Source organism: Xyrauchen texanus, chromosome 9, assembly GCF_025860055.1.
Source record: "Xyrauchen texanus isolate HMW12.3.18 chromosome 9, RBS_HiC_50CHRs, whole genome shotgun sequence".
Taxonomy (NCBI): Eukaryota; Metazoa; Chordata; class Actinopteri; order Cypriniformes; family Catostomidae; genus Xyrauchen; species Xyrauchen texanus.
In genome coordinates this window covers 21,602,537-21,615,438 of record NC_068284.1, presented here as the reverse complement: position 1 = coordinate 21,615,438, position 12,902 = coordinate 21,602,537, and the positions used below count along the sequence as shown (strand labels likewise).

Here is a 12,902-nt window from a genome sequence, read left to right as displayed (position 1 = left end):
GTTTTATTCCACTGCTCACATGAAAGGATTTCATTCATCCCCCTTCAAGCAGCCACTTTAATTACCACTGTACTAATTACATCAAATCACTGACATCTCCATCTGATACAGCAGATACTTCAAAGTCTAATTGTCTTCAAAAAGAGGTCTGTGTTTTGGGGAGAAAGCAGTGAAGAGCAACACAAACCACATGTTCTGGTCTTCTGCATCTGGGATTATGTGTTAACTGTACATTTTGACTGTTTATTTATTGTTTTTTCCCCTTCTCTTTCTGTCTGTTTGCAGTACGACAGTGACAACATGTTTATGAGTATGCCAGATCCCAGCCAGGACTTTGTGCCAGGGAACCAGGTGGGTTAATTACTGCTCACTCCTTTTGTTTTAAGTCGTAATTAAACAAATTTAAGCCAGTGGATCACAAATTAGAGCCGCTATCAGTCGCCACCTTAATCAGGGGCTATTGTAACATGTAAACAAAACATTTAAAGCTTTGTCTAGGCTTAATGAAATTAAGCTTTAATGCATATTGTTACCGGCTTTCATTTCCTCCATTTACACTTTCATTAAAAACTGCACACAGTATGGGCTACAAACAAGGCCACAGGTCTATAAACGGTAGCTTCTGAGCAACACTCCTCTAGTTACTCACCGAGGGAAGTTCATTTCAGGATTCTTGCACTTGTTTCATGTTCGACAAGCAAGATAAAAGGCTGTTTCATCTGTGACTCAAGCTTTGCTTACTAGATAGTTCAGCACATTGGTTTTTAGAGATGTGTCTTGCTATAAAAAGCACAGCTTGTTTAAATATTTAAAGTGAAACATGGAAGTCAGTGCATTAAGGTCAAGGGTGAACGTCCATGCTTGAGGAGAGCACGTTGTGGGGGACCTTTTACATGTTTGCTTAATGAATTGAGGCTACAGATTAATTAGTGTCCCTCAGGACACCTGCTGTGCACTGTGGCATGGAAATGAATGTGGCAGTCAGTCAGATTGGCAGTAGACAGACTGATCATGTGTGCATGTGTATGTTTAAGCAAAGCAGTACCTGTAATGCATAACAGTAGAACTGTATTAGTTTTAAAAGGGTTTTTTCCTGCAGTATTTTCTTATTGGCTCATTCCTGCTATGTCTTGGTAATATGCTTTGGTAAACTTAAACTATTTAAATTATAACTTGATTATTTACACAATGGAAAGAAAAATATCAGGATGCCTAGGGAGGAACCTTAGCCCAGCGAGATTAGCCAAGTGAGGGATTGAAAATGATCTTACATGAGGGTGTCAAATTGAAGTTAATTTTAATATTTGTTTAATGTTTTGATATGTTGATACATTTCTGTATCATGATTACCAATTAAAAATTGTTTTCCAAGAAAACAAGTTTTGTTTGAAACATTTTTATTTGAGAAAGGGAATAATGAAGAAGCACCTGGAGTATTTTTATAAAAATGCTAGAAGTTAGGAGCCGGAGACATGGCAAAAATTGCAACATTCGCTTAAACCAAGGTTGTGAAATTATTTAAAATTCATCCCATGTTCACTCAGTTGTGAAACAACTAACTAATGTGAGTTATATCTTTAAAAATGTGAGTTTAATATTTTATGGAATATATTAAAACACACCGTATATGACTGGGACATCAAAATGCACTGCATAACAGGAATGATTACTAGTTTTATTATCTAGCAGCACACTATATAATGTCACAGCTTCATTAAAACATTTTCTTCTTGGTTTTGTCATGTGTTATTTAGATTTTGCTAGTTTTATAGACTCATTGATTTGAACTGTGTGCTTGTATTCTTTTACATTCAACCTAATTTGACATTTCATACTTAGAATTCAGTTCCACACAATTGAATTCTGAAATATATTACCCAACAACCTTGTCTCCAGTGTGCCTCAACACAATAAACAATTAAATCCCTGAGTGTTTTTGTGAGTCACAGAGTTTGGCCTTTAATGTTAACTCCCTCTCCCTCTCATAAATATCCCCTCCCCCCATGTCTCACTTGTGTTTTTCTCATTACAAGATACAAAAGTGCTATGAATAATTATTCCATTTGTAAAAGTACATTTAATAATGAAACACATTTTTAAAAAACTGCCCATATGGTTTCACACCCTTTTCTAAACATCTCCTATCTTTGGGTTTGACATAAGTAACGTTTAACAGGTCTATGTTCTCCGGAAACGTGCGAAGGTGCAATTCACACCTTTCTTACTCATGTCGAAAATTTTATATTTAAACCTAATCAGAACACATTGCAACTTTTTATGCAGAAGTATAATCAAGCTTGTTGAACAAAGACCTGCCAATCATATCACCTATCACAAATATTCACTCTGGGTTATGCTTTTAAAAACTCTGAATACTGATCAACACTTGACATAATCTAATGTAATTCCCCCTAGTCCAAAAAGCTATAGCATTTACAATGTGTTGTGATATAGAGAATTACTGGGAATTACATTTTAATCTGTAGGCTAAAATAGAGACTAAGCCCAGTGGTGTTATGGCTCTCTAAAGCAAGAGGAAAAATAAATAAATGATATTTGAGTCATGTATTATTCAGCATGTTCTAGCAAGTGCATTCAGGAGGAGGTAAAGGAAAGAGCACTAAATTACAGGTCACTTGTTTGTTACATGGAGCTTATAATACTTTAAACAGGAAAGACTGCACACTGTCCTATTCAGCTGTCCAGTAAACTGCCAGAAATAGATTTAAAATGTGCATTGTCTGCATTGCGTATATCTGTTCACTTTGTTCATGCTGCATGTTTCCTGTAGCTTTAATGCCGGTGGATATGAAAGATGCTTTGAGAATCTAAATCAGTGCAGAGCCAAAAGAAAGGATTGTAGAGTGATGAAAGTTGAATGGAGTCTTGCATGTGCTATCGTATCTTGTTACCCTGCTTGTGTCGGTTGACCCCTTGGCCTTGCATCCCACTGTAGTTCCGTGTGCCTGCCAGTCCCAGCCAGATGCAGCACAGCAACAAACAGGCCGGCGGCCACTGGAAAAGAGAGACCCCTGCACACACTGATGGCCCACGTCTGACATGGGTAAATAACCCTACACCAGTGCAGAGCAGACAAGTGTCCATCTATATGTATATGTATTGTGCTGCATACAGTTTTTGATTGTCTCTTTCCTTGCATCATGCTTTTATTTGTCATTGATCGGCGCATTGATTTCACATGTATGAATAGGGTTGCTTAAATCTTAGAATGTTTTTAAGTGTAAAACTTATTTATGTTTCCCTTCTCTTATCTTAAAAGGGATACTTTACCCAACAAATGATAATTTAGTCATCCTCATATTGTTCCAAACCTGTTTGACTATCTTTCCTCTGTGGGACACCAAAGATGATGTGAGGCAGAATGACTCACCATTCACTCTTATTTTTTTAAGGTATTGGGTGAACTATCCCTTTAAACTTTTAATCCTAATACTCAGTGGAATGTCCTGTGTACTTCATCTAAAACTATAAACAGCTAGTTTACTGTAGATACAGCATTTCGTCACCATTAACAGCAGGGATGCTCATAATTCTATTGAATGAGATCTACTTCCGCCTCTGTGTAGTTCCTGGATGCGGTCGATATCTCTCCAAGGCCGACGGCCACAGACGCTGCCTTGTGTGCCTGGGCAGCAATCACACTGAGGCGGCATTTGTGGATGGTTCATGCACTCACTGCGAGAACATGACCATGGCAGCGTTGCAGTCGCGGCACTCCTTCCTGAAGGTGAATGCCACTTCAGCCGCCCCCGTGTCACTCCTTCTTCCCACGGGATTGAGGACGACCCGGCTGGCGATGAAGGCGATTTGAGGATGACGACGGGCTTGGTTTCTCCAGGTAAATCCCCATGAACCACCCGCCCCCCGGCAGGCTCGCTTGCTTCCGTCCGAGCTCGGGATGAGTGCGGCCTGCCTCGTGGCCAGCCGGCATTCTCCCTTGAGCCCCGGGAATTGGATGACGTCGCCACTGCATCGGAGAGCGTTCAGGCATGTGACGCAGAGGACTCGACTGGGCTGCTGCCTTCGGGCCAGCCCGCCCAGTCTGAGGCTGACGTGCAGATGGCCGACATGTTCGCCCCGGCTGCCGTGAGCGTGGGCTTGGACTGGAACCCTCCGTCCTCCCAACAGCCTTCACAGCTCGACGACTGGTACCTCGGCTCAGGGCGCCGCTCTCAGCCACGCCCCTCCTCGGTACCGTTCTTCCCGGAAGTGCATGACGAGCTGACGTGGTCGTGAAGAACACCTTTTACTGCCCGGAATGGACCCCTCAGCTCGTCTGCTCTCACTACCCTGGACGGGTACACGGAGGTCCCCCAGGTTGACAGAGCTGTTGCGATCCACCTGTGTCCAGAGAACTTTGCCACCTGGAGGGACCTCTCGGTACTCCCCTCCAGAGCCTGTAGGATGACGTCATCACTGACCTTGAAAGCCTACAGCGCTACCGGACAGGCCGCCTCCGCCCTGCATGCCATGGCTCTCCTGCAGGTCCACCAAGCCAAGGCACTTAAAGAACTGCACCTGGGTAGTCCCGACCCCGACGTGCTGCAGGAACTGTGCTCTGGCCTCGCTCTCAGAGCCACGAAGGTCACAGAGCAGGCACTCGGGCGGGCGATGTCCACCCTTGTGGTCCAGGAGCACCACCTCTTGCTGAACATGGTCGATATGCACAACGTTGATAAGGCATGCTTTCTCAACACCCCTGTCTCCCAACTTGGCCTCTTCGGCGACACTGTCGACGACTTTGGCCAGCAGTTTTCAGCAGTGAAAAGGCAAATGGAGGCAATTTCTCATATCATGCCGTGGCGGCGCCAAACCAGCACAACCCGCGCCCTGCCTGAGGGTGTCCCCCTGTGGTCAAACAACAGGCAGCTCCACCTCAACCCGGGCCCAGCTCTCAGCCTCAGTGTCGGGCACCTCGCATGTGGCGCATGCCCCCCGTCTCCAGGACCCCTTCCAGGACCAGGAAAGCTCCTAAGCGCTCCTGAGACGGGAGGAGGCAGTCCCAGCCCTTTCGTTGCTGTGTCCGGTACGTGTTTGCGTATCTATTTGGACCTCACGCAGAGCTTTAGATGTTCTGAGCAGCTCTTTGTCTGTTTTGGTGGACAGCGGAAAGGGGAAACAGAGGTTTTCTCACTTGGTCATTGATGCCTTCTCGCTGGCCCACCAGTCCTAGGCCATTCGAGCACACTCGACGAGAAGTGTGGCGTCCTCGTGGGCACTGGCCAACGGTACCTCCCTAGCAGACATCTGCAGAACAGTGGGCTGGGCAACACCCAATACCGTTGCAAGATTTTACTCGGTAATATGGAACAGCCGACCTGGTGTTCTGCTTGCACCTAGCGCACTTCACCAAGTTGATCCAGTGCGCCTTCTCTCACAGGTTAGCCACTAAGTGTCGCTCCATGGTACGATCCCCGTGTCGGCCTGATCCGCGTCTCCCTTGGACAGTCCCACTGCCCCCGTTCGCCATGCTTGTAGAGCTCCTCCCTCATCAGGCAGGACCTACCATCGCGCCGCTTCCATGTGCGGCTTCACAACCCACGTGGTGTATTTGCCACATGGCACCTCCCACTAGTCTGTGCAGGATGTAGCCTCCGCAGGGTCTTTTCCCCCAGAAAGAATAGGATCGGGACAGACCACCTTCCCCGACGCATTTCATAGCGTTAAGATGGGCTATTTCATAGCCCAGCCGCTTCACACTCTATACGAGAGACATAGAGAGAGAAAAGGCCGCTGCTGCCAGGCTTGCTCCCATGCTAGTCATGTAGCACCTGTTCCCTCCTCAGGGGTTCTAGGAACCTACGGTCTGTATATGACATCTTTTTCTGGGGGTATTGGGGAGGGTTACGTGCAGGCGATACAGTTGCTTCTAGCATGCAGCAGCCTACTTGCACCTTTCTCAGCAGTTCACGTAATATGGTATAGTGCATGGCGTTTTTGAATGGGACCCCTTGCGTAACTTCATTTGACTCAACGTTGAGTGAGTTACAAAAGGGGAACGTTATGGTTACTGTTGTAACCTCTGTTCCCTGAGGGAGGGAATGAGACGTTGTGTCCCTTCTGCTATGATACTAGACCTACCACTGTAAACGACCGTACCTTAATCTCGGCTCCTCAGTGCAAAAACCTGACTGACAGACGCACGCCCGCTTCCCTTTATACCCGTATGTCCAGGGGCGAGACATGCAATTTCTGTCTGCCAATTTCTCATTGGCTTTTTCTCAAGTTCAGAGGTACGCAAGGCTCCCAAGGAAGACCCCTTGTGTCACTTCATTTGACACAACGTCTCGTTCCCTCCCTCAGGGAATGGAGGTTACAACAGTAACCTTGACATTATTTACATGTATTATTTGAACTTTAATAAAGCTATAACACATTAATTATAACTGTTCTTAAGATGTTTCCTTTAAAGACACTCAACATGCAAGTTTCGCTCCAGCTCCATTTATTCCACAATGAGAGTACTTCTGTATTTACTTATTTTGTATTTTTGCATTGTAATTCCCTCATGTTTGGCGATCTACATCACCAGAAGCATTTTGGAAAGTTTAGAGTGCATCTGGTCTGTGAGCTGTGTAATTCTTCCTCTCCTCAGTCAGGTGCAAACTGCAGTGTTGCTCTCGTGCATCATTATATATATTTTTATATATAATTACTATGCATAAAAATTAACTGCATATATATTTTGTTGATAAATAAAAAAGTCTTTGGACACATTATGTGGCAACTGCTCACATATTGCTTCCTCTTGCTTCTGTTTTGTGGTCTTTATTTTCTTTTATTTCTCACTCACTCACTCACTCTTCTATCTTATTCTCTCTCTCACTTTCTTGACTTCCCTCTCTCCTCTGTTGGGAACAGGTCATTACTTTTATTGACAACAACAGTTGAATTCACCTTGACCTCAGTGTGTGGTGTGCAGCCACAAAGCTTTCTCTTGCTTTTAAACACACATTAACCAAATTAGAGAGAAGCGTACCCCTGTGTCTATTTTAAACTTCACTCTCAGGAAGCCAAAACTGAATCTAAAAACCATCTGAAAACAGCTTCAGAGCTGAAGGCAAAACATGATCCGTAACAGTCTGTCCTTTAATCTCCCATATATTACAAAGCTACGGAAGCCCTGAACCACAAGTTAAATTCACTAGGTGAATTTTGTTTGAGGTGTATCAGGCTACGTCCACACTAGTATGTTTTCATTTGAAAAATAATCTTTTTCTCTTCGTTTTGTCCTTCCGTACACTGAGACGGTGTTTTTGACAGTGAAAACTGAGCTTTGCGAAAACTCTCTCCCATGTGGATACATTTCAAAACGCCATCTTGCATTGTAGTGTGGAAAGGTATAACAAAAATGTTTGAAAATGATGATGTATTTGCTGTCATGTGATGTAGTCATGTGATCCATTCAACTGAAAACAATCAAGATGGCTGCCTATGTTGTTGCAGTTTTGTTGTGCTTACTATTCACTTTGATAGTATTGTTAAAGATAAATGTTAATTTATATAACCTTCACATTACATTCCTTCAAAGGTGACAGTAAGTTTACTCTGAATTGCTGTCCAGCGGCAGAACACAAGGATAATTGCGTTTCAGACCATATATGGTACGGGATTTTTGCATGCGCAGTAAGGGGATTTAAGAGTTTCAGTGTGGACGAGCAACTTTTGGAGAATGCTTGAAAATGTGTAGATGGAGAGCGTTTCGAAACCTAAAACGCCTTTTTCAAATTTATCTACCGGTAGATTAATGTGGATGTAGCCTTTTTTTCTCTGGCAATTTTTTTCTCTCTCTGATTTTTTATTTCTCTCTATGAAATGTTTTTTTTTCTCTCAAAATTATTTTTTTCGCTCTCTCTCTGAATTATTTTTCTCACCTTGGGCTTCTGTAGCAAAGTCAACCTGGAGATCGACCAAAACCAAGTATAAGGATCTTTATAGCTATTATAGTATGATCAGTTAGGAAAGAGTACTATTGGTCTGGTCTGAGACTGAATTTGGTTCTTGCCTGAAATGAAAGATCTAAAGCCATCTAAATCCTATGGTCTGCACACTGGTATAAATGATGATGTTATTTGAAGGTGATCATCACAGTGAATGGAGAGATCAGCAGTGTTGAACGTATTGTTTCAGATGTAATTTATGTGCAGAGATATACCACAGCTATAACAAAAACTTGCAGAATCTAAAAGTGGCCATGCTGAAGATGGCTGCAGTTGCAAAGAGAAAAGGAGCGTGGACTGTATTTGCCAGCCTTACTTTGGGATTTTGGAGGAAGATTTGGTGGTGATCCTGGCACCACTGACTAAAGATAACACTTTATATACTGAACTTTAAATCTTGCATGTACTCACTAAATGAGTTGAAATGTGTATAGTGGATCAAACAAAAATAGATTGGAGCAAACATATGAAACTAATTAACAAACAAACTGCCTAAATATCAAATATTTTTTTTCTCTCTTCTTTGAACATAAGGTAGCGTAAAACCCGAAGTATTTTTATCGTTTTTTTTTTTATAAACAAAATATAATTATTAGGCTATAGTTAATGAATAAAATACATTTTAACAGATACATTGCAAATAAAATATAATTTTGAGGATATTTGTTTTAAAAAATGTAAAAGATTTAGTGGTTAAAGATACTGTAAAACTCTGCTGTCACATGCTAAAATGGTGTTATTCTTTGGGTTAAAATCTGGTTGGATTTTATCCATCAGATCATTCCTTCTGACCAACAGTACTTTTTGACAGCTTCATAACTGCTTGAAGTGACCAAATGTGATACTGTTAACCATCAGATCATCTCTGGAAATACAGATCCATTCCTCTCTGTGAGACATAACAATAATACCAGATAAGACCATTTGCGTGGTCGCAGACTCCACATCAGAGCAGAGCAAGTCTGCTGTCTGTCTGCTCACAGGTTCTCTCCTATCTTACCATCTTCTCTCTACCATCTCCTCTCTTTCCCCCTTCTTCCAACCCAAACCATGTGTTTCTTGGCCATTAAATAAAAGCCACATTTATTAGCCAAAAATGGTGGAGTGCTGAGCGCATGTCAGCCCACAAGCGCTCTGTACCACAGTTTATTTATTTTAATGCGGCAGCAAGATGAAGTGGTGTGTGCCAGCGATGCAAGATAGAGCCGACTACACCATACATTCACAGAACACTAAAAATATACACAGTTCTTCTGGCATACGCTCAAAGACACTACTTTACCAAGAAGTGAAAGAGCTCAGTTTGACTCATAAAGCAAACAATGTTCGTTAAACAACTGTTGGTTTATGTTTGAATATGATAAGACTGATGTTTGATGTTGCATTGAATGTTATAGAAGATGCAATCAAAGCAACGTACAGGAAGGGAATTTGATGTTAATTCTATCCCTAAACTATGCAGCCTTTAAGCATGGCACAGACTTAAATGGCATATTATTTGTTTGTTTCTTGCACAGAATGTATTTGCACAGTGCAATGGTTTGACATGTATATAGACTACGATGAGAGGGTTGTCAGATCGGTGTGTGGGTTTGTATAGGGGTGCTCGTGGAATCTCCATCCCCCACCCCTCCCCCAGATGTTGCAGAGCGCTTGGGGAACCAGGAGAAAGCTGTGCATTTTAAACATGCATAAACTAACCTTGTGCTCTCCTGAGACTTACATTCTTACATATGTTATTTTGTGTATTTCTGACACAGTAATAAATGTTCTCTTGAGCCAAACTAATATGAATATACTACATATAGTATTCATTGAATGTTATGCCAGGTTTGGATCCAGAATGGGGACTTTTAATCGGTCAAATAATCTAGCTGTTTTTTGCATTGTGTGGCCCATAATATGCATTATTCAGAAATATTCATGAATTGCATATTCATGCATGCATAAGCCTTAAGCCCCTAAAGGCATTGATGCAGTGGACAGGGGAGTGTTCTCTCCTTACCATTCCTGCACTAGTAATGTTTTTACCCCGATTGGCAGGTCCAAAAAGAATTTACAGATTTTTTTCTGCATTTTTTTGTTATGATTTTGGGGGTAAACCTGTGGAATTCACAGAATGGATTCATACATCGTAAAATGTGTTAAAATGAGCTGAGATTAATACACTGCTATTAGTAGATGAGAACATTTTGAATATTCATTGCATATTCATTACAATGGGCATTAAATCTCTTAAATTCTCATCCTCCACAATATTAATCATATGGCAGACTGTGGCAATTTGCATTGCTACAGCAATCGTGATTCGCGTGAGGGTGTCAATGCCAGCATCAAGTGCCGCTTTAAACTCCACAAGAAAAGCACTGCAGACATGTCTCATTCTGATAGCTAAGACATTACCTGCTTCTGTGATAATTCAATTTCACCTTCTAGAGGCTGCAAAGTACTTGTTTTCTTTCACAAGTCTTATCTGGTCTTTTTTTGGTGGTCAAATCACAAAGGTTCCTCCCTTTTCCCACCAGTGTTTTTGCTGGTTTATGTTCTACTAACGGTAAATGTGTTAATCGCTATAACAAAATTTTATGCGTAAAACTTTTTAAATGAATTGCATGCATTAACGTTCATTTTGACAGCTCTAATATTGACTAATATTATTATAGTGGTTCATATGGCAGAACTCATTAATGTCCACCCAGCATCGTATTGTATAACATCTTTTTTTCTAAGACTGTTATGAATTATATCTCATTTGAGTGATTATCATATTATACATTTATTTTTTCAAAAATACTTTTAATTTATTTAATTTCATTTTGGAAGAATTTTAAGTTTAGCAATTAGCTAAATAATAATAATAAATACTGAGTACCCCTTTACCCTTTCAGACATAACCCACTTTTCTCATGTATTTTGTACTTTGGTGCCACCCTAATTAGAGGTCGACTGATATATCATCACCAATAACAGATTTCTGGAACTATCGGTTATCTTTATTATTTTTGTAATAAAGTTCAGCACTATTTTACTTTGAGTGTTATTTTTTCATTCAGTATCAATTTTAAAAACTAACAGATGATTAATCAGTTATCGGCAGGTACTGCCCAACTTAGTTATCGGTAAAATCCACTATCAGTCGACCTCTAACCCTAATCACAAACAATTATGAGATTAGATGCCAAACTAATCAGTCAAACTATCAAACACTGTTAATTTTTGAAAAAAAAAAAATCTTCCTTTGAAATAAAACATGGCAGTATGTGACACATGGCAAAAAAGTGGCATAATTCAGAACGTCTAGGTTACTTTTGTAACCCCTGTTCCCTGATGGAGGGAACGAGACGTTGTGTCGATTGTAGTGATACAAGGGGCTTCTTTCGGGAGCCTTGGATACTGTACCTCTGAATATGAAAAAGGCCAATGCCAAATTGGCAAACAGAATTTGCATGTCCCTCCCTCGGACATACGGGTATAAAAGGCGGGGATTGTGCATATGTTCAGTCAGGTTCTGCACTGAGGAGCCGAGAATAAGGTTTGGCCATTACAGCGACTTGGTACATTGTTGTGGCAAGGAGGACACAATGTCCCCTCCATCAGTGAATGGGAGTTACACTAGTAACCTAGACATTCCCCTTCTGTCACTCACTCGACGTTTTTTCGATTGTAGTGACAAATGGGGTCCCTATTCAAAACTGCCACATACATTGAACCGTGTTATGTGATCTGCTGATGCTGGTGCAGCAAGCTGTAGCGTGCCAAGGAGCATGGGCATCAGACTGCACTTAACCTTCCCCAACGCCCCACTAAGACGTCATATTGTTTTATTAGGTTCCCGGGATCCGACCAAGGATTTTCCCTTGAGGGGTGGGAACAAGCGACGTGACATGGGAGCAGGCCGCGCCAGCCGTGGCCCTTTTCTCTCTGTATGTTGCTCATCATATAGTGTTTAGCTGCAGCTGTGGCCATCTAGCTATAACACGCATCGGGGAAGGCGTTTTTTCCAGTCCTATTCTTTCTAGGGGAAAAGGGAAAAAGACCAAAAGACCCCACAAATAGACCGCGTCCGTGGTGCTGTGACTGTAGGTGTTTAGCATCAAACCGCCGTGAGAACGGCATGTGTGGACACCTGTTAGTTGAATCAAGGAGTGAGGAAGCTGCACTTTTGGGTAGGTTTCCACTGGTGGATGGAGTGGTCAAGAGGTCATCTCGCTCCCTGAGTCGATCGTCTCAGGAACGCTTGGGAGCCTTTCGGATCCCTGAATCGGCCATCGCCTGTCCGAGTGCCCGTGCCGTGGCCCAGAGGGCGAGGTCGGTAGCTGAGCGCAGTTCCTGCAGCACATCAGGATCAGGACTACCCAAGTTCAGTTCTTTAAGTGCCTTTGCCTGACGAGTTTGCAGGAGGGCCGTGGCATGCAGAGTGTAAGTGGCCCGACCGATGATGCTGTAGGCTTTGGACGCTAGGGACGACGTCGTCCTACAGAAAGATGAGGGCAGTACTGGATGATTCCGCCAGGTGGCCGAGTTTTGTGGGCGCAGGTACACCGCAACTGCTTTGCCCACTTCGGGGACCTCCGTGTACCCGTGGACTGCCCCGGCGTCGAGTGTAGTGAGAGCGGACGAGCGAGGAGGTCGGTTTCAGGCAGTAAAAGGTGCCCTCCAAGTCAGCTTGTCATGCACTTGTGGGAAGAAACTAACCGTGGGGGGGCGTTGCTGTGAGCAGTGGACCCGAGGAAACAGTCGTCTAATCGTGAGGGCTGAGGGGGGGGGCGGGAAGTTCTGGTCCAGCCCAATGCTCTCGCCGGCCAGAGCAAGCATGCCGGACATCTGCGCGTCAATCTCAGAATGGCCGAGCATACCCGAAGGTGGCAGCCCAGTGGAGTCCTCAGCGTTAGACGCCACGACGCTCATCCAGCTCGGGGGGTCTGAAGGAGACATTGAACT

General features: G+C 43.0%; 1 protein-coding gene across 4 annotated transcripts in view; it reads left to right on the top strand.

The window, feature by feature from the left end:
• The window catches only part of LOC127648571 (thymocyte selection-associated high mobility group box protein TOX-like), an 87,522-nt gene that overhangs the window by 40,821 nt on the left and 33,799 nt on the right, over nucleotides 1-12,902 (top strand). For 2 of the 4 annotated variants that reach the window (XM_052133211.1, XM_052133209.1), the window contains exons 2-3: nucleotides 286-351; nucleotides 2,957-3,064. In XM_052133211.1, coding sequence (XP_051989171.1) covers nucleotides 286-351; nucleotides 2,957-3,064 — 174 coding nt within the window. The remainder of the gene's footprint in view (nucleotides 1-285; nucleotides 352-2,956; nucleotides 3,065-12,902) is intronic. The other 2 variants (XM_052133213.1, XM_052133212.1) reach the window with 1 other exon arrangement.